Raw genomic sequence first — 21,693 nt, forward strand, 5'->3', positions numbered from 1 at the left:
AATTCGAACAAATTCCCTTACACGTATGTACACTTATGATCAATAAATCAGTTGTTGTCAAAACTGTGGATGCAACAGAAAATTATATAAACTTAATTTTCAATTATGTCAATTTTTTCATTTAAATTGAATTTGTGCACTCTTTTTTTTTAAAGCAAATTTATCACTAGACAGTGTCTAGCGGTCTTTTATTAAACATAAAAAATATCAATAGGGACAAGTACAAGCAAGTGGAAGCAACAGAGTTTGTAATACACTCCATGATGATATTACAAATGAGGACGCTTAAATAATGTAAAAATATGTCAATCAAGAAGAAAGTTGAGTTACCTGCCTCAAACTTTCTATTACAAAAGCATGAATTAAAAAAGATTGATTGCCCATCAAAAGTAACTTGAAGTGTTTTTCTCTTGTCTTCTTCTTCAAACCTATCCAACAACACTTGATGATTCATACCTTCTTTATGGATTTATTGGATCTAGTTGAACCTATTGATACTGTCAAATGGTTTTGCTTTGCTTGTCGCATAGGTAAGTGCCTTGGAACAAACTCCTCAGTCATTTTACCATCCCAACTATGTTGCCTTCCTTGTGTCTTCTTTTTGCTTTTGTTGCTTCCACTTCTTTGTTGCCTAGGTGATATATCCCCTTCCCTAGCCACTCTATCAAAGCAAATGTCCAGCATATTGTCGTCCTCATCTTCATCAAGAGAATCCTCACCCAAATCCATTCCATCTTCATCAAGAGAATCCTCACCCAAATCCATTCCATCTTCATCAAGAGAATCCTCACCCAAATCAATTGTATTTGACACTAAGGCCCTTGACTCATTCTTCTTTGCAAGCACACATTTAGGCACAAATATGGGAGCTTCTCGACTTAATTTGCTATTTAAAGCAGGTGGTGAGACTTGTTTTTCTTAGATCAAATCGTTGTCATTCTTTGTTAACCTTACTTGCTTTCCAGTATTCTTCAATAAAGCATCAAAGCTATTCGAACATATAATAGGTCTCTTGAGGCATTACTAGTATCTTGTCTCTTCTCACTGTCATGAAAATTCCCAGTCGGACCCTTTTCACTACATGGAGAATTATTTTGACTAGCAGAGGAAATGATCCGACTACTAGTTGATTTTTTGTGTGCAACCAGTGTCCAGTTTTTAGTTGGATTCTCGTTTGCAACTTGCAAAAAATGCTGCCCAGAATTTTCAGCATCTTCAACATCAGATGTATCCATTAGTTTTTGCCCTGAATCAACTTGCGGCACATCAACCCCAACTCTTGGTGTTCCCCCTGCGTTTTTAGTTGCATTAGACATCAAATTCATCCCAACTTCTTTTGATTGCACCTCATTAATAGCAGCCTGTTGGTTATTGCAATCACCTTTGTTTTCGGTAGTTGTTTGAACACCAATATTACTTGTATCAACATCCATTGAGTCTACACGATTTTGCTCGGAAGTGGAAGCAACCAATTGCCGATTTAAAGAAGTAGCTTTACTTTGATCGACATCTACAGTCTTTCTTTTTTCATTTAATATTTCTCTCGCATCACCTTGATACTTTTCACTATCAGTAGTACCTTTTAAAGCACCTTCAATGGTATCATCAATTTGTTTGTTATTTTGATTTCTTTTCGAAATCAAACGACAACTATCTTCATCATGACCTTGGTGCTTACAATAATTGCACTACAAAGGTAGATTATCATATACAATCTCCCGAAAAACCTCTATCAACTTACCAGATTTTCCATCTACAAACTGCAACCTTATACGATTTGGATGCTTTTCCATTAGATCAAGTATAACCTTGACTCTAGCCATGCTAGGTCTTGACTTGATTTGAGTTGCTTTATCTATAGCTATTGGTTTCCCAACTGCTGATGTTATAGACAAAATAAACTTCTTGGCAAACAAATCTGGAGATAAGTCCGGTAAAGAAATCCAAACCACAGCTAACGTCGTTTCCTCCTTAGGGTTATATCCAATGGACCATGGAAAAACCCTACATTGGTGCTCCTCTCCATTGTAGAGAAGATAATTAACTGAGCGAGATAAAGCTAGTACATAATCTTCATATTGATCAAACCTCAACAAAATTTGTCTTGGAGCAAGTAAGCCAATTAAACAATTGCCCTTGGTACCAAGATGTTTTGCTAAAATTGACCTTAATACGTTCAAATCTGACGCACCATGTGATAATTTAAACACCATTGCTTGATGTAATCCTTCTTCGATCATAAAGTCTTGCCTTTCCTCCATTGAAAACGTGATAGTAGGTTCTCCATGAATTATTTCGATTGATTTTACAATTGTTTTTGAGTTAATTAAGGCAGATTAAGGGTGGCGTATGTGGTGGTGGGGCGGGCTGGACAGCCTCGAAAGGAGGCCATCCAGTGGCCGTAGCAGCCATGATAGCTGCGTAGCTGCTGCCTATGTAGGAGCCACCAGAACCCTAGGTCGGCAGAAAGTTTGCAGAGTTATCCTATCGTCAAGAAAGCTAAGGTTTTCGAATTTGCGCACTCTTATAATAGTTTATCTATCTTATTTTTCCGTATATTAAATGGTTACATATAATTAGATAGGTAGGAATTTAATGTGTGTGTGATTCGTTATGGGTGTGGATAGTGTAAGAAATGGAAATCCGTGAAAGTTCATTGGATTTACTTTTATGGCAAAAGTGTGGGTGTCACGGGATCTGGTTTTTTGTGCAGTCAAGTGGCCATTCTCATTATTAAGTGACCATTCATTGCGCTCGCAAATCATACGGAAGATTTATATCGCACTAGTCAAGAAGCCTTATTTGACAAGCTCATAACTGAATAGTAGATAGAGGGTGGATTCAATTCCAGGACCTCCCCAACCACTCAACCATTAATACTTCATTCGCTCCAATTTATGTACTGTTATTTCTTGTTGTTGTTTATTGAGAATTAATTTAAAGCTAATTTAAAATTCGAGATGCAAAAGAATATTGTATAAATTGAGACAATATCAAATAAGATTACAAGTGCTTGCTCAAATAATGCTAGACAAACACGAATAGGCTAAGTAATCATTACGTGATAAATCTTCTTTCGATTTCAAAGCATCATATCATAGAATGTCCTTTCGTTCTAATTAAAGTTTCCAGATTCAAGCCTTTAAGAATAAAAAAAAATCTTATTTGGAGTGTCACCCATAAAAAATGAGCTTTACAATGCACAAATTTGAATTTAATGAGACCTCAATACGGATACGGGGATGGAGCGCCTTTTGACTTGCTAATACATAGTTGGCCAAAAAGCAAAAGAAAAAGGAGCAAAATGCTTGTTTTAGGATATTTAGGCTTTCGAAATAATTTGATGAATAAATAAATTTTGATTCTCCAATTATAAATAAAGTTTATATAATAATTTTTTTAAAAAAAATTCGAACAAACTCCTTACACGTATGTACACTTATGATCAATAAATCAGTTGTTGTCAAAACTCTGGATGCAACAGAAAATTATATAAACTTAATTTTCAATTCAGTCAATTTTTTCATTTAAATCGAATTTGCGCACTCTTATAATAGTTTATTTATCTTATTTTTCAGTATATTAAATGGTTACATATATATACTCATTAGTTATCCTTTAAATAACCTAATAATTTAACAATATTTTTATATGGTCAACATATATAAAAATAACGTACGCATTTACTGCTAATATTATGGCAGAAAATATAATTAATGTTTTACATTGACTTTTTTTTTGGGGGGGAAGGGGGGAATAAAAGTCTACCATAGGAATTAGGAAGGTTTATATAAATCAAACTTACCATGAAAGTAAAAGATGGATGGAATACATGATACTTGATATCTCTAAACTTTTTTTGTTGATCGGATCGATAATTATATTTAAAACATGATGTTCTTATCGAAATAAAAGAAAAAGAAGCTTTGTTTAGCTTAATCAGTCTTTGTTATTGTTAATCAACTAAATAAGGCCCTAATGCATGCGTTATAATCGAAAATCTAAAATAACTTTCATATAACTAGATAATTATTAAAAGTCATAAAGCCTAGCTCTATGATGTACGAAAGATCGATAAATTCTACGGGGTGGTGGGAAGGACCGCTAGCTATTCTTGTATCGCGCTAATTTCAGGCGCACCTATGGGTGTGTTCGGTATGAAAGAAGATATTTTCCATGAAAAATGATTTTTTAGAAAATATTTTTTAAAAAAACAAGTATTTTTTTAAATACTTATTTTTAGTGTTTAATAAATAAGTAAATAAAAATATTATCCTAAAAATATTTATATATTTAGCAGAATGAGGTGAGAATTGTGAGTTCAGGGTGGGATGATCTCCATCATCGTTATCTCATTCCCTCTTTTTTTCTCTATAAGATTTGATTTAAGAATCAAGATTAAATATCGCATGTTAGAGATAATAAATCAACGAATCACTAATTAAATTTGAATGATATAAAATTAAAATTGAATTAATAAACTAATTATGACTTAGCCCATCCAAAATTTTATTGGTTAGCTTGAGTAGGTTATAGATTAAAAAAGAAAAGAAAAGAGGCATGCCATTTTTTTAAGGTAGGCACAAATCACAATAGCTAAGAAACTAAGTAATTACTAACATTTGTGGGCATATACTATTAAAAATGTTTTTTCTTAAAAAGAAGTGGAATGTTAACTGTCTCATACTTGAAATTTTAACCATTATTGAAATGAGTTATGATAGGATGGTTCGTAAGTGTTTAGACATGTAATTTCATTTTGTAATTTGAGATTATAAGTTAAAATCAGTGTTTGAACATATGATAAATCATGAGATGAAATTTAAAATTTTCTAAAACGTTTGATTTGAAAATTTCATTTTTTTAAATATAAAAATTGCTTCACAAGTTTATATTACTGTAAAAAAATCCACCATTTTATATCTACATATTTTTTTTTTGCAAGAATATCAATGGAGTCATGAATATTCACAAAATATAAATTCACAAAATAGTTACTAATAATATTGACCAACAAATGACTTATGTTAAAGAATCGTTCACTACAACTCATATTAAATTTTTTTATTGAACTAAATTCGATCAATAAATAATTAAATATTGTGTTTTTTTTTAAATACCTTTGTGATAGTATGTTATACTTGTGTTATGAATTTTGTGTATTTGGTAAGATTGTATAAAGAATTTGATCAATTTTAATATTTTTCACAACTTCTGATTTTTCTTTTTTAAAAAATAATTATGAAAAAAAAGTAATTTAAATTCAAATTGCATATCCAAATAAAACTTTCATTTCATCTCATATAATTTCATGCCAACATTTCATCTCATATGACCAAGAGGGCCTAGTCCATTACTAACATTTGTGGGTATATACTGTTCAATATATTTCAAAAGAACCTGAAATTTTGACTATTATCGATTAAGTTGTGAGAGGGGATGGTTAGGATCTTTGCATTAATCAGAGACGTTCGAGTCTTGATAATAAAAAATATCTTATTGAAAGTGTCACTTCTAAAAATGAACTATGCAAAACTTAATTTCACATTAATCAAACTTCAATACATATATCAAACAACAGCATGAAGCCCCTTAAAAAAAAAAGGATTTTTTAAATTATTGCCTAAAAGTAGTTAAAAATCCTTCATGAAATATATGCTGTAACAGTTAGGAACCTACCCAAAAAAAAAAGTCAGCAATTTCTCATTCACTTTATCTCACTGTTAAATCTAATTTAGCAATTTTACGCAGTTTTTTTTTTTTACAGTGACAAAGGATAGTGGTAGATTAGGATACCAATGAACCATTGAGAAGAAAAAAAAAGCCAAGAAAATTTTGTGTTGCTCTAAGGTACTCTAAGATATGGCTACAGAGACCAAATCTAGTGTAGTGAAGGTGAAACCTAACAGTAATAATCAAGTTGGGTCATCTTCAAAACCCAAATTTGATTCATCTGTTATCAAGAAAAAGGTTATTCAGATCTCATCTAAGCCATCTGCAGATTCAAAGGGTAAATCTGCCATTAATGTATCTAAAACTGAGGTAAAGATTCTTGCTTTTTGAGAAATTTTGCTTTAATTGAGATCCATCTGTATAAAGATTAGATTTTTTTGCTTCATATATTGATGTTCTTGAAAAATTGAGGTGCCCATAGGCAAATGATTCTTGTTTTTTGATAAATTTTGCTCTAATTGAGATCCATTTAGTTCAAGTATTGGTAAAAGATTGAGGTTGTATCTGCAAAAAGATTGGATTTTTATGCTTTATATGTTGATATTCTTGAAAAATTGAGGTGCCCATTGGCTAAAGATTCTTGCTTTTTGATAAATTTTTCTCTAATTGAGATCCATTTAGTTAAAGTATTGGTAAAAGATTGAGGTTGTATCTGCAAAAAGATTGGATTTTTATGCTTCATATGTTGATGTTCTTGAAAAATTGAGGTGCCCATAGGCAAAAGATCCTTGTTTTTTGATAAATTCTGTTCTAATTGAGATCCATTTAGACATGTAGTTCTAATATTGGTAATAATTTGTCTATTGGTGAAAGCTTGAGGTTACATCTGCAAAAAAGATCATGTTTTTATGGTTCATATTTTGATATTCTTGAAAATTTGAGGCAAAAAGATCATCTTTTTATGCATCAAATATGATGTTCTTGAAAAATTGAGGTGCTCATCTGCAAATGATCATTGCTTTTTGATAAATTCGGTTCTAATTGAGATCCATTTAGTTTTAATAGTGGTAAATAATTTGTCTATTGGTGAAAGATTGAGGTTACATCTGCAAAAAAGATCATGTTTTATGCTTCATATTTTGATATTCTTGAAACTTTGAGGTAAAAGATCATCTTTTTATATTCAAATTTCGATATTCTTGAATAATTGAAGTGCCCATGTGCAAGAAGATCATTGGGTTTTTATAGTTAATCAATTATGTCTCAATCTTAAAGTAGTGTTGATCTGTAATATGGATGTTCTGTATAAATTCTGTTCTATTCGAGATCTATTTCATAACAATATCGGTTAATAATTTGTCTATTGGTAAAAGATTGAGGTAGCATCTGCAAATGATCGTCTTTTTATGGTTCAAATTTTGATATTCTTGAGGTAACATTTGCAAGAGATCATTCGTTTCTCGTGTTGCAAGTATTGATTACTAGTATTCCTTTTTCCTTAGGAGTAATTAAGGATTTCCCTTTCAACTCTCTTTATCGTCTCTAACACTGAGGTACTTCGTTTAAAAGAAAGATCATTACTTTCCTTGTTCTTCAAACTTCTGATATTCTAGAGTAGTTAAAAGATTCTTCATTTCCTGTCTTTGTTTGTCTTGTTTTGTGGGAGTGTGAGATTTCTTGTTGATTTGTTTTTCGTGATGAATTGGATATTGTATTTTGAGTGAATAGGGTTAAACTAAGATGCATGTGTGACTTAGTAACCGTATTACGCTTAGGCCATGAATTTAGTTTTCTCTAAACACCAATTACCTTTAAATTGATAATTTTGAACATAAAATGTATCTATATCTCAATTGGTTTCTTTGAGTTTTCTCATCCAACCCCACCTACTCTTACAATTATTTAGTTGTATAGAAATTAATGACCAAAGCTTATTCTGCTTTGACGATGATGACCTTGATTAGTTCTTTGAATCCGTATTGTCCAAGTAAAGGTGAAAGGAAAAACAACCTCAACTTCATCCAAGACCGTCACTAAAACGCAAACCAAAACTAGAGTGAAGAAAGTGTATTCCTTGGCTGGTCAGAAGTTTGATGTTCCTGAAGAGGTGATATACTCCTTATTTTCTTCATGATCTGTTTAATGATTAATTTAAATGGAAATCCGGACTGGTCCACGATTTTAATATTGTGTATTCTCTTCAACAGCGAGAACCGTTGAGGTTATTCTATGAATCATTGTCAAAACAGATACCTTCAAGTGAAATGGCCGAGTTTTGGTGAGTTTTCTTGACATTTGCCTCTGGATCTTCTACTTATAAAAAAGAACAAAAAATTTGTCTTGCAACCTTATATCTGTAAGCTATATGTAGAAATACACTTGTTCGGACTATTCAAAAATATTATCGCACCAGTGTCGGATCCTTAAAAAATGCACTACTTTTGAAAGATCCTACACATGCTCGTCAACATTTTTGAAGTGTGCTTGCTTGTGTCTTCATTTCTCAATATTGTTAACTGCTCTTAAATCCACCTCAGCCACTTTCCCTGTATGAGACTCCACAACAGGATTAGGTCCTACCTAGTGGCTTTAAATTCTCACACTGCAGAGAAAAATCTTTCTTTTTCTTTTTCATAAGAATAATGTCCGTGCCAATTTACGTGCACGTCACACTAATTCTACGAGGTACATGCTACCTCCACCAGCATTGTTACCAGGTAAAAGGTCCACTAAGGTTTGGCAAGAGTGAAATCTTTTTCTTGTTACGAAACTATTACAACTTACCTCTTTCTTATCAGAATATCATGTAGTGGACATAGAGTAGGAACGAAGTTTGTTTTGAATTGAAAGAAGATTAATATTTGTAGTAATTTTAGTATAAGAAAGGGGTTCTCAGAGATTTGGCTTAGGCTTCGATTTTACTTGTAGTTTTGGTAACAAATGCTAGAAAACACTTATATACTAGTCTAGGGAAGACTCTAGATAAACTAGCAGCACATACAAATTTAAGATATTAATTCAAGAAACTTCTAGATTTATGTTTTAGTAACAGAATCAGAATATTACACTTTCTTTTGACACTAGTCAACCTTGATGTGTTCGTGTGGTTGACATTCTGGAAGAACAAAATATTGATCTTCGACACATATTTTATTCGTGATCTTAAATAGACACTTGATTTTCTCCCACTTCTCCAAAATGACTGTCTTTTTTGGAGTATATCCACCCGCTGCTCATTAGTGTTGTTAAATCCGCTGAAAGTTTTTTCTAGCTGACTCTGATGAAGCAATCAGCATAGCAGACTGGATTCTTGGTTTCTCGCAATAGATTGGAAATGTAGTTCCTTCTTCTTGCATTGCAAATTTTCGAGAATTCTTCTCATCTGTATTACTTCACAAGTTGGACCATAGCTGAATTGTGCTCTCGTTTGGTTCAACTAAGGAAATATAACAGTGTTCAGTTTCCTCGATCACCTAAAGACAACAGTGGTTCCTTCATGAATTTAGAAAGAATATTTATAGACCGAGTAATGTCAGGCCTTGTGTGTGCGAGATTGGGGATTTTGAGTATTAAGAAGCTGGAAATTTTTAACATCGCTTTGTTGTGTTAATGAGTGATCATGAAGGCCCATGGCCTAGGTTGGTGACTTCCATTATACTATAGAGGGCTATCCATGCCTAAGGTCTGGTTGAATTTGGACGAGTTGAAAATGGATTGAATAAATGTTACTAGTACTGTTTTTTTTTGTCCTTTCATTCTTTCGAGTTTCCAAATAGAGTTGAAATAAGACTTTTGAGGCATGTAAAATGCAGGTTGATGGAGCATGGTCTATTATCACCCGAGAGATCAAAGAAGGTGTTCGAGAAAAAACAGAGAAAGCAAAAGCAAATTCGAATGGGGACTCCTATTAAATCTCCTCCTCCGCGACCATTCATTAGCAAAGCCGAGAGCTCAAAAAAGCCACAGCAAGCATCAAAGAACGGTGATATAAAGGCGAAGAAACGATTGAAAAGTGATAGTAGTGATGACGATGACGATGAGTTCATTCTAAGCCCAAAGAGAAGAAAAGGGTAAAAAAAAAATGAACTCTGCATTTGCAAGAATGATAGACTGGAGGAGCCATTCTTGATTTTCTGTTATTATTGAAAATGAAAAAATCAAATAAAAATTTATAGTTTACCAATTTGTACAATAAACCTATATAGTTGTTATAGCAACACAGTTTTCTCTTTCAAGGATTATACACAGTTTTCTGTATAATGCGTATGCCTACTTTCCTTTTTTTTTTTTTTTACTCTCCCTATAGGAGCTCCCACCCATTTTGCTCCCTTGGTGACTCGAACTCGCAACCTTCGGGTTGGAAGTGAGGGGTGCTTACCATTCGAGCAACTCCCTCTCATCATTATATATATATATATATATTATTTGGTATTTGGCATTTCTTATGAATTTCCAGTGTGCAAAGATATATAGAAAATATTTTTTTCGAATTGTCCAAATACTTTTGGCAGTTATAGAAAATATATAATATATAACCTAATATGAAAAATTAATTTCAATCGTTATAATAAAATATTATTCAGTTATCTTACAAATTGATCACTAACGCTATAGTCGTGTATTGGTAAAATTAATGTTGGTCCTAGCTGTACTAATTTTTGGATCCTTGATCTTACGTCGAATCAATAATTGTCATATGGAAGAAGTGAAAATTGAATGAAGGTCTTAAACTTTAAAAAATAAATTAATATATTTTTTTACGAAGTTTGTTCTTGTTGCAAAGTTATTCATGACTTTTTTTTTTTGTAATCAATTTCTTTTTAATTTATTATATAACTGATTAATCCATTTAATTAGTTTTTCTCAAAATAATACTCTTCAGATGCGTGAATTTTCTTCAAAAAGTTCTCTCCTTTTATTATATAATAAAGTATTCTTTTCTATAAATAGTACTTACTCAATATTTTATCCAAAAAAATATTAACTAATAATAATAATCTATCTATATATAATAGGAGAAGAAAAAATGCCACATGTCATTACCACAAATTTTCAGAATTTTAAATTATAAATAATTAAGTATTATATTACTAATTAATTATTATAAATTCAAAATTTAAAATAAAAATAGACACATGTCATCAACATACACACATAATGACAAATGTCGGCATCTTAAAAAACAGATTTAATATTTTTTTACAATTGATAAATAATTTTAAATTTAAAGCAGTTATAAATTGTCAATTTTATCCTTAATTCCATCCACTACGTTATCTGTCTCTTCTTTTCTCTTTACTTACTGTATGTTTTCAAATCTCAATATTGATAGTGAGGAAATAGCTTGAGCCTTGATTGTTCATACATAACTTTATGTAATTTATTAATTTTGTTCAATCTCTGTCCAAGCATCACATGTATTTTCTATCTAATACAGACAGATAAAGAATTCATAATGTCTTTAGTGACTATATTGTTATTTCATAATTTGTAGTAGTAACATAATCAAATCTAATACTTCTGAAATTTTTTCTTCAATTTTGCATCAATGCTATATATAAAGCAGTGCTTAAAATTTCTTTTGCAGATTTTGACCATCTTTTATTGTAATATAAATTAATAACTAATTATATCTCCTAAAATTTTGGTAATCTATTTCTTTTGCAATTTTTTGCTACTTTTTGATGATCTTTTAATGCAATAAATATTTGAATATATCACTCAAAATTTTAGTAATTGATTATATTTTCATTAATTTATTTGGTAAGTCATTCTGACGCATAATTAATTCGTAGTTTAAAGTGAATATATATATATATATATTATTTAATGCATTGAAAAATATGATAATAGTTAGATATTTCTTAACTTAGATATTGTAATATAATGCGTTTGATCCAATTTTTGAGGGGAAAATTGTACATAATGACAAACTATTAATTCAAATTAAATGGTATAATCACACTTTGATTTAATTGTATCCTGTAGCAAACTGTTTGTCAGCGCCTCTCTCCCTCAAACTCTCGCTCGCCACTCTCCTCTCTCGCTCACTCCCTCTGTGCTCGCCTCTCTCGCTTTATACAACAGAAGTGTATAAATTGCGTTTCTGTTTGTATAAAGCGAGAGAAAATTGTATATACACATGCAAATACATATATATTCGTCCTATACACTTATAATTATACAATAAAAATATTCCCCTGCCCAGTTCTCTTTTGTCTTTCTCTCTTTCTCGTTTTATACAACAGAATTGTATAAATTGCGTTTCTGTTTGTATAAAGCGCGAGAAAATTGTATATACACATGCAAATACATATATATTCGTCCTATACACTTATAATTATACAATAAAAATATTCCCCTGCCCAGTTTTATGCTTGTATAATGTATAATTTATGTTTGTATAAAGCGAAAGAGAGCGATTTTTTATATACAAATATTTTTGTCAACGATTTATACAAACGAGAGGCTAACAACAATTTATACAAATGGCCTGCCAGCGAAATTATACAATTCTGAAGAGGAGCCAACGAATTATACAATTGTTTCGTTTTGTATATATGTATAGCGAAATAGACAGCTTTCAATTGTATATGTATAGCGAATTATACATATATATGTTTGCTATGGAGCGCAATTATGCAAACTTTGCTATAGCATACAAATATGATTTTTTTTGTTTGCTATATGTGAAAGTTGCTCATTTTTGAATTCAAGTGTTAAACTCTATATCTTTTTCTGCTTATGACATTGAATACAAAAAGTGAGATTTTCGTGTTTGGGGGATTCTTGGAGTAAAAGAGCAACTCCAAATCTACTTGAATTAATGACGAGGTATGTATTTATATTTCATATATTTGAAATTTAGATAGTTTGTTCACTTTATTAATTTATTTCTTTAATTTTTGTGCGTAATTTCAAACTTAGCACAAATAAAAAAGAGAATAAAGAGTAATACTGGATATGGAAAAACTGTCACATTTGTTAATTTATTAAAATTTATGAAGGTGAAGACTAAACAACTACAAGTCTACATGTGTATTTTTTTAATGTATAAGAAATAAAAATTTTAACAAAACATTCTTAATTTCCATTATATATTATAGCGATGGTAATTGTTGGGTAACTTTAATTTATTTTGGGCAATAGAAAGAGTATTGAATATTGACTTGACAAATTTACTAGGATGACTCCTAGCACAAAATACTATCTATTGTTATATTGAATTCATAGCTCTTTTTTTTTTTTTTTTCTGTTTGCTTATAATTGAATATTATATTTAATGGGGCATGATCCTTGCACTCTAGCTTACTGGCAATATATATATATTAGTTTCTTTTTTCATTCAAATGCATGTGATATTCAAATGATACTAATTAAATATATGATGTGTGTGAATATGTCTTTATATAAATCGTTTGCATGGGTGTATTATAATGTTTTATGATCTTAGTATGTAGGTGTTAAAGTCACACATCAACTTTGGCTTGATTATTGTGCAGGCAAATAACTTTCGTATATAAGTCAAGTTTCGCTTGCTTTTTCGTTTTCTCTAAAAATAAAATACCATAACAAAGAATAATTCAATTTTTATATTACTTAAAGCTTCAAATATTATATACTTTTTCTTATTGTATAAGGTAGTATTTATATTTGAAGGAATGTCATTAGTGTTCTTAAGTAATACAATGATCGGAATAATCTACAAAAATTTTAACTTCTTTAGCATTATCCATGAGAAAATACCACTTGCAATTTTGGATAATTGATGAAAGTGTTATTGTAAGTTTTTTTTTTTTTTTTTTGCATATCAATTACTTTTTAAGACTCAAATATATAGATATATCTAATAGGGTATGTATGATAGAAGCTTAAATTTTCAAATCTCATAAAAATAAATATTTGAGTTGAATACTTTTATTCAACAACGTTATCTACTTAGCACTCTCATTAAGCAAAAATATTAGTATTATAATGGTAATGATGAATTTAAAGAAAAGAAATGACATCGCAATTGATTAAGTCAAGTGATAAGTTAATCAAAATTTAGTCGATAATGTTTGATATTAAGTAGTTAATAATAATGTAGTAACAAACAAACGCAAAGTATATTGTACAAAGTACATTATATATATATATATATATATATATATATATATATATATATAATAATAGTAATAATAATAATAATAATAATAATTCTTTAACGTATACTAGTTTCTTCTTCTAGAAGAGTGAAGACGACCGACGACCAATGGCAAAGTTGTAAATATGCACATTTTCAAGGGTAATATATAATCGTCATACTTAGATTTTTTTACCAAACCACACGCTCTATCTTTCTTTTTCCCTCTAGAGCTTTCTCTCTCTTTCCACTCACTTCTATATTAAAATGTATTAAATAAATATAAAAGTAGAATAAGATGAGTCAAGCAAAGAAATTGGCACATTGCTCGAGTTGGGTAATTGCTGGTATTTACTATCAAGATGAGCTCGGAAGCCTATGAACCAACTAGATTAGGATAAATCTTTTGAAAATTATAAGAGATATGGCTGAGGTGTTTGACAAAAATTCAAAGAGAAAATACAGATTCCATCACCAGCAATCTTCATGTTTGGTAAGCTTTTAATCGTCTTTCACTATATTTATTTATTTCAATTTTATCATTTCCATTCCCTTTTGTATGAACTGAAATTCAGTCTCTGAAATATGTGTATCTATCTTCTTCCATTTCAATACTCTAAAATAATATTTCAATCCTTTTGGGTATATGTATGTGTTCGTTAATAAAAGTTAGTACTTCCTTTCATTTTTCCCCAAAACCGAAAAACATACCTTTTTGAAGGTTCAAATTCCAGTGGAGTTACAAAAACATTATAGGTAAGTTTGCTTAAGGTTGGTGGGTAGAATTATTTGCTTAAGGTTGGTGGCTAGAATTATCAGATACTTGTGTTGGTGCATTGTCGAAGGTAGTGCAAGGTGGGCTCGAACACTGGAAATTGGAGAACACTCTGGAGAGTTTTGTCATATCTTAACTAGTGGCGGAGCTAGGATTTTTAATAAGGTAGTTCAAAATCTGAAGAACTAAACACACAAACTAATCGAAGGGGTTCAATATCTACTATGTATACATAAAAAATATTTTTAACCATGTATAAATAGTAATATTTTTCGCCAAAGGGGGTTTGGATGAACCCCTAAAAGAAGGCTAGCTCCGCCCCTGCTTCTAACTTCGCAGGCATTTATATTTCTCATAAGTATAATATTATGTGAGGTATTGCTTGTGTTCTAAGCTACATTCCTATCCCTACCTATTAAAGAATGAGAGAATGATCCGACCAATAAAGTGTCTAGCAACTGGATATGTAGGATAACGCTCTGGATCCTCCCTACTTGGAGAATGAATGGATCAGAAATGGGCTTAATTCTCTAATTACAGGCAGGGGTGAAAGCCATAAGAGATGATTACTTTATCGGTAAGAAAGAGGGGGAGAAAAGTGTTGTCATCTATCTTGATCAATTATTCTAGCTATTCAGCCCATTGTTCTGTTTACAAAGATCATCTTTGACAATTTTCCATTCCTTCCCTGTCGAGCCGCCTCTCTTCGCCATACAATTCTTCCGCCTTTCGAACAAGTGATTGCGCCCGGAATGTATTTTCTTTTTTGTAACAACTTCATTGACCTATCGCACTAGGAGACTATGCGTGCAATCACTTGTTCGAACATATTCAGTTGCTATACATTTAAGTGGTTTGTTCATTCTTCTCCTCTTCATTTTTTATTTGTAGTGAGATGTAATAAAGTATGTATATGTGGTTTTTCTATTGAAGGATATTTGACGTTCACCACTTGTTTGAAAAAATGTCTTAGCTGGAAAAATTATATTTTGTTTACATTGTTAAGTAAATTTTGAATTTTCTGTACTGTTTTTGAATTCCTTGAATGTTTAGAATCGTATAATAGACTTGGTGTTGTCACATTGCCTCATTGATGAATGGTAGCACTTCTCATGTTAACATGTATTGAGCTTCTTGCTACTCCTCATGTATTTCTTTTTATTTGTTCATGTTTTAGTTTCGCTTATGATTTTAAAGATCTCATTTTTCCCAACCTTTGCATAAATAACTAACTCCATTGTCTTAATGGCAAACTCTCTTTGTTTTACACCTCTAGCTTTTAACTGCAAGTGACAGAAAGGGATATCGACCAGTTTAGACTCATTGAACATAGAGGCTGATCAAGGTAAGGTATCTCAAATTTTCCTCCTCCTAACGGTCCTTATTGGAAAAAAAAAACTAATCATGACTACTTACTGCTGAAATAGAACTTGCAAATTTTGTTCAAAATTTGTGTATACTCTCTCTGATTGCTGAACTTCTTTTGACAATCTCCTTAATTTTTCGCCATCTATGTATCTCCAGTGAGTGTTGCATGCATTCTTTTATACTAACTCATTTTTTTATCAGTTAAGCATGATAATTGAAACATTTAGCTTTAGCCGATAATAGTTTGTTGGTTTTAATTTGAAAATTGAATATTCCTAGAGAAGTAGGTACTGCCAGAATAATAGAGAAATTGATAGTTAGAAGCAGCTAGGTTCTATTGTTTATTTGTTATAACACATGAAATTGAATTTTTTTTTTGAATGTTGGTTAATATATGAAGTGTCAGAGGACCTGTCGTTTGCAATAGCAAGAAGCCAATGACGTCTACAATGGGTTAGAGTCTGGCAATTTTGTGATGATATTTTTTCTTGTGAAAATCTTCTCTGATTTTTTATTTTATTTTATTTTGAAAAAATTCAACTTAATGAAATAGTTTAGGAATAGCTATATTGGTTGTATTTTTTGAGAAAATAACTATATTGCCTTTGTCTTATATTGTATTTGGTATCATGTCTTTATGAATCACTTTCAAGTTCAGGAACTTACATATTTGTCCAAGACTTATAAAAAGTGTTAACTTGCTTATTACCATGTCAAATCACAATCAACAACTAGGATCAACCTTAAAACAGACATATATTTTGGCTTGGGTTGTTGTAGTGTTTGTAAATTTTAAACAATTCAAAGTTTGTTTGTTTTTTATGAGGCTTAAGTTTCAAGTTTTTTTTTTCTTTTTCAGTACAAGGAATGACAACTCCATTTTGGGCATCATATAATTACGAGATTCCTTTATGATCAAGTGAATCGATAACTTACAATCCACATATGTGTCTAGCATTTCATAAATAGAAGAGTGAAGACGATCAACGACCAATGGCAAAGTTGTAAATATGCACATTTTCAAGGGTAATATATAATCGTCATACTTAGAGACAGTTGATTCAACCAAGAAGCATAAGTGGAGACGAAAGATCTCTAGAGATTCTTATCTCATTATATTTCATTGGCTCAATCAGTAACCAACAGTGAAAACTTTATGTGCATAGCTTAAATATTGACGTAGTCCGGAAATTACAAACCATGCAACATGTATCCTTAATAGCTGTTGATTTTTTATTTCTTAATTTTTTTTTTGATAAAACTGAAACTTGTGTAAAGACCAAATAATTGTACTTTATGTAAGTGATATTCGATTATTATACTTATATGTGATCTTTGTAAACTTTGTGTTAAGCTTTTTTAGGAAAGTTTTGTCTCTCATGGGGCTAAGTTACCAATTTTACTTACTCGTGTTGGTCCATTCAATGTGATCCATTTCTATGTAATACTAGATATGGGACCCCGTGCCAGCACGGGGCCCAATATATGTTACTGTTTCTGTTTTAATTTATGTGGTACATATGAAATTTGAAGTTAATCAACTTTTTAGTATGTTTTTATATATTTTAAGTTGCTAATTATTTGTATTTAGAGTATGTTTTACGTAAATATATTAGAAATCACAATAATTAACAAGTTAATATTAAAAAAAAACTTATAAAAAATTCATTGACTTTTGAAATTTCATTTGTATCACATAAATCAGGATCGAGTAATATATATGAAAATTACATAAAACGTACTATAACTCACAATAATTAGCAACTTAAAATATCTATATATCTATATTTCTCCCAATTTGTGCGGCATAGATGAAATTTTGAAAGTTAACAAAAACTGTTTATATGTTTTGAAATATTTTAAGCTATTAATTATTATGATTTATAATACTTTTTACATAAAAAAATTATTTATATAAAGTATAAAAGAGAAAATTTAGAAAAAGGAAACATAAATGTCAGCAGGAGTCCAATCTATGTTAATTTCTATGTTTTAATTATTGTAATACCGATTGAATTTGGAGAGCCAACTAAATTTTTTTAAAGGTTTTTTTAAAAAATTTTAAGTTGTTAATTATTATAATTTATAATATTTTTATTAATTTTAAACCAATATATGTTTTTCTCTGTCTCAATTACATGAGACATATGGAATTCGGAGAGTCAACTAAAATTTTAAAATATGTTGAGTTGTTAATTATTATACCTTATAGTACTATTACGTGATTTTCAAATAAAATATGTATTTTTTAATTTAAATTTATATGTCATTGATATAATTACATATATTAAGTAATGAAGAATTAATGTGTAAATTATGTGATACCTATGAATTTTGGAGTGTAAATCAAATTAGTTATATGATTTTTTTTTTAAAAAGCGGTTAATTATTATAATTTGTAATACTTTTTATATATTTTTTAAATGATATATATATCTTTATGATATTGATATTAGTATTATAATAAATTAAATTTTATTATTTTAAATTTATGATCTCAATTGTCAGCCTATGCCACATTATAAAATGTTCCAAAGTAGATATCAGATTTACAAAAATGTCGATGCCAGCTAAAGTAATAAAATAACATCTAAGGGTATGAACCTATATATGTATATATAAAGCTGAATATTGACAATTTGATGTGGCATCTCTCTATGACCAGTATTTGTATTGATCTTTTTTTTCCTTTTTTTGACATTTTATCATTGTTTTGTATTTTAAAAAAAAAGTATTTATGTCATACCCGATTAATTATGCCCTTTATAACATCCATTACACTAATATAGATTTAAGTAAATGAAAATGGAAGATGAAAAGAAAAAAACTATTCATTTTTTATAACTGTTTATAATTATTTAGCCTATAAAATAAAAACAAAATAGTTGAGCATTTGTAACAAATAAGAACAAATTTCTTCACTTTGGCTCTTCTTCTTCTGACGATAATGATCAATATATGGTATCAACTTTTGTCGCTAAGATGTCCATCAAATTTCTAAGTCATGTGACTTTTTTAACAAAAGAGAAAGAGAGAATATCTCATTATTCTTGTGAAGACATTGATGTAAAGAAAGAGATTATGTAACAAAAAATTCTTTTCAAAATAAAAGACTTTTTGAAAAAATGTTTAATCCTCCTACAAGGAGAGAAAATTCATTGTGGTTGAGAAATTTATAAGAAACCTGATTAGTGTTTCAAAGGGTAAGAAAAATTATTTGGAGAAAAAATCATTCTATTTATGGAATTCGTATCAAATTAGGAGGAGAACAAGCAAAAATTTATTTTGTGATTTGAAAAGAGAGAAAATTAGATATTATTTCTTTCAACCTCATTATTCTTCTAATTTCTTTCTTCTTTATTTTGTCTTGATTTTTTGTATCTTTAATTAAAGTTTTTTTTTCTTATTTATCTTTAATTAAAGTTTATATATATTTTCTTAAAAAAGAATTTAAAAAGATGATCATATTTAGTTCCTTTCCTCATCAATGCTATTAATCTCATAATTAGTGTTATTTATATTATTTTCTTAATTACTTTTTTTTTCTTTCATTTAATTATTTATTTGAAGAAATTAGTTATTATAACTTTATAAGAATTACACATGTATTTTTACATAATTGATTTGTTATTTTTAAATTTTTGGATCATTCTTCATCTTAAAGTTTCTATCTATATGTAATAATAAAGCTAAAATAGAAAATGGGGGTGACACCTTCTTAGCAATAGATACTTATTTATTCTAATCAATGTTTCTGACATTTTTTGTTTTTTTTTCCTTAAAATAATTGTTGCCTCGATTTTTAGTTTTAGTTTTATTTTTTTAGCATTTTCTAATTTTAAAAGACTGAAAAATTTATATTGAAAATTTAAAAAATATAAAAAATGATTTATTTAACTCCTATCATCATCAATATTATTATTAATTTGTTTTACTTCTTTTCTTAATCTTCATTTCATCATTAATGTAATTTATATCATTTTCTTAGATAATATAAAAATAAAACATATATAAATAATATAATATATATATATATATTTGTGACATTTCTTAGAAGTTAGGATTACTATTTATTTAATTTTTTAAAATTTTGAATTCTTTTGTCATACTAAATACAACATGTTTTATTATAATTACATTTAATATATTAATCAATATGTTGTACGAATGAAAAGAAAATTATCATTTCACAAAAACAAAGGTTAAAATATAATTTATTATGATTAAGGAAAGATAAAATTATTATTCCAATATCCATAACCATATATAATACATTAAAAATTAATTGAAAAGCTGTAAATGGAAAAGGAATCACCATTTAAGGAATCATTATTTTTAATTTTTTGGATCATTTCTTCATGTAAAAGTTTCTATCCATACGTAACAATAAAGTTAAAATAGAAAATGTAGTGACACCATTCTTACTAATAGATAGTTATTATTTTTATTTTTTTTTTTGACAATTTTGGTTATATTTTCTTTAAAATAATTATTGCCTCGATTTTTTTTTAACTTTATTTTTAATTTTAAAAGATTGGAAATTTTATGTTAAAAATTTTAATAATAGAAAAAATGATTTATTTAACTTTTATCATCATCAATACTACTAATTTTTTGACGTTTTTTCTTAATCTTCATCTATCATTAATGTTATTTATATAATTTTGTTTAATCACTTATTTTTTCTTTTTTTAACTCTTTTATATATATAAAGTTGGATATGTAAATGATGATGTGACATTTCTTAGAAGTTAAGATTACTATTTATCTAATTTCTCCTATTTTTGAGTTCTTTTGTCATACTAAATACAATATGTTTTATTATAATTACATTCAATATAGTAAACAACATGTTCTAGGAATTAAAACAAAATTATCATTTCAGAAAAATAAATGTTAAATTATAATTTTATTATGATTAAGGAAAAATAAAGATATTATTTCAATATCCCATAAGCACATTCAATACATTAGAAATTAATTGGATATAACTGTAAATGGAAAATGAATCACGATTTAAGGAAAATAAATGTTTGCAATACCATAATAATTAAGGAGAGAGTAAGATATTATTTTAATATCCTAATTCGGAACTTTTAATCTACTACTCAATTAAAAATAGAATGCATTTAATAACATCAAAAAGTTATTAGTTTAATATTTTTTCTCATTGTACTAATTCAATTCAATCAAACTTAATTTTAAAGATAAAATAACAACTTCATTTTAATTGTTGTCAATATATTTGAATAAATTATTGTGAAAAGGCTTTTCTTGTACCTTATTTTAATTTTCATATACTATTATTATTTTTTCTGTCATTTTTCAATGAATTTTATTTCAATTTAAAATTTAATGTTTATTCTTAAAACTCTGACGGTACAAATGAAGGTGGAGTAAAATATAATAAATGATGATTCTTTTACTAAATAAGAAGATATAACGAAATTGAAAGGGTGACATTTTTTTTTTTTGTAAATGGATAGGAAATTCTATTAATGTATCTTTATGTCATTATTCAATATATTTTTAATATAAATTTCATTTGTTGATGCATTTGTTTAGTACTCCCTCTGTCCCTAATTACTTGTTTACTTTTCCTTTTATAGTTGTCTCTAATTACTTGTCCATTTTGACAAATCAAGAAAGAATATTTTTTTACCTATTATACCCTCAATTAAATGACCAATTACTTTGAAAATTGCAGAACTTTTCATCTACTTCATAATTAATAGGGGTAAAATGATAAACT

The 21,693-nt window shown here is 28.9% G+C and overlaps 1 protein-coding gene and 1 pseudogene across 2 annotated transcripts in view; one reads left to right on the forward strand and one right to left on the reverse strand.

Moving 5' to 3' along the window:
• Nucleotides 1-9,901, forward strand: part of LOC125818509 (uncharacterized) — a 90,745-nt gene extending 80,844 nt beyond the window's left edge. For both annotated transcript variants that reach the window (XM_049497995.1, XM_049497996.1), the window contains exons 2-5: nucleotides 5,854-6,042; nucleotides 7,667-7,780; nucleotides 7,881-7,951; nucleotides 9,486-9,901. In XM_049497995.1, coding sequence (XP_049353952.1) covers nucleotides 5,863-6,042; nucleotides 7,667-7,780; nucleotides 7,881-7,951; nucleotides 9,486-9,747 — 627 coding nt within the window. In that variant the 5' untranslated portion in view covers nucleotides 5,854-5,862 and the 3' untranslated portion in view covers nucleotides 9,748-9,901. The remainder of the gene's footprint in view (nucleotides 1-5,853; nucleotides 6,043-7,666; nucleotides 7,781-7,880; nucleotides 7,952-9,485) is intronic.
• On the reverse strand, nucleotides 451-1,793 carry LOC125818506 (uncharacterized; annotated as a pseudogene).
• Nucleotides 9,902-21,693: the final 11,792 nt, after the last annotated feature.

Source organism: Solanum verrucosum, unplaced genomic scaffold (assembly GCF_900185275.1).
Source record: "Solanum verrucosum unplaced genomic scaffold, falcon-dt-bn FXZP01000462.1, whole genome shotgun sequence".
NCBI lineage: Eukaryota > Viridiplantae > Streptophyta > Magnoliopsida > Solanales > Solanaceae > Solanum > Solanum verrucosum.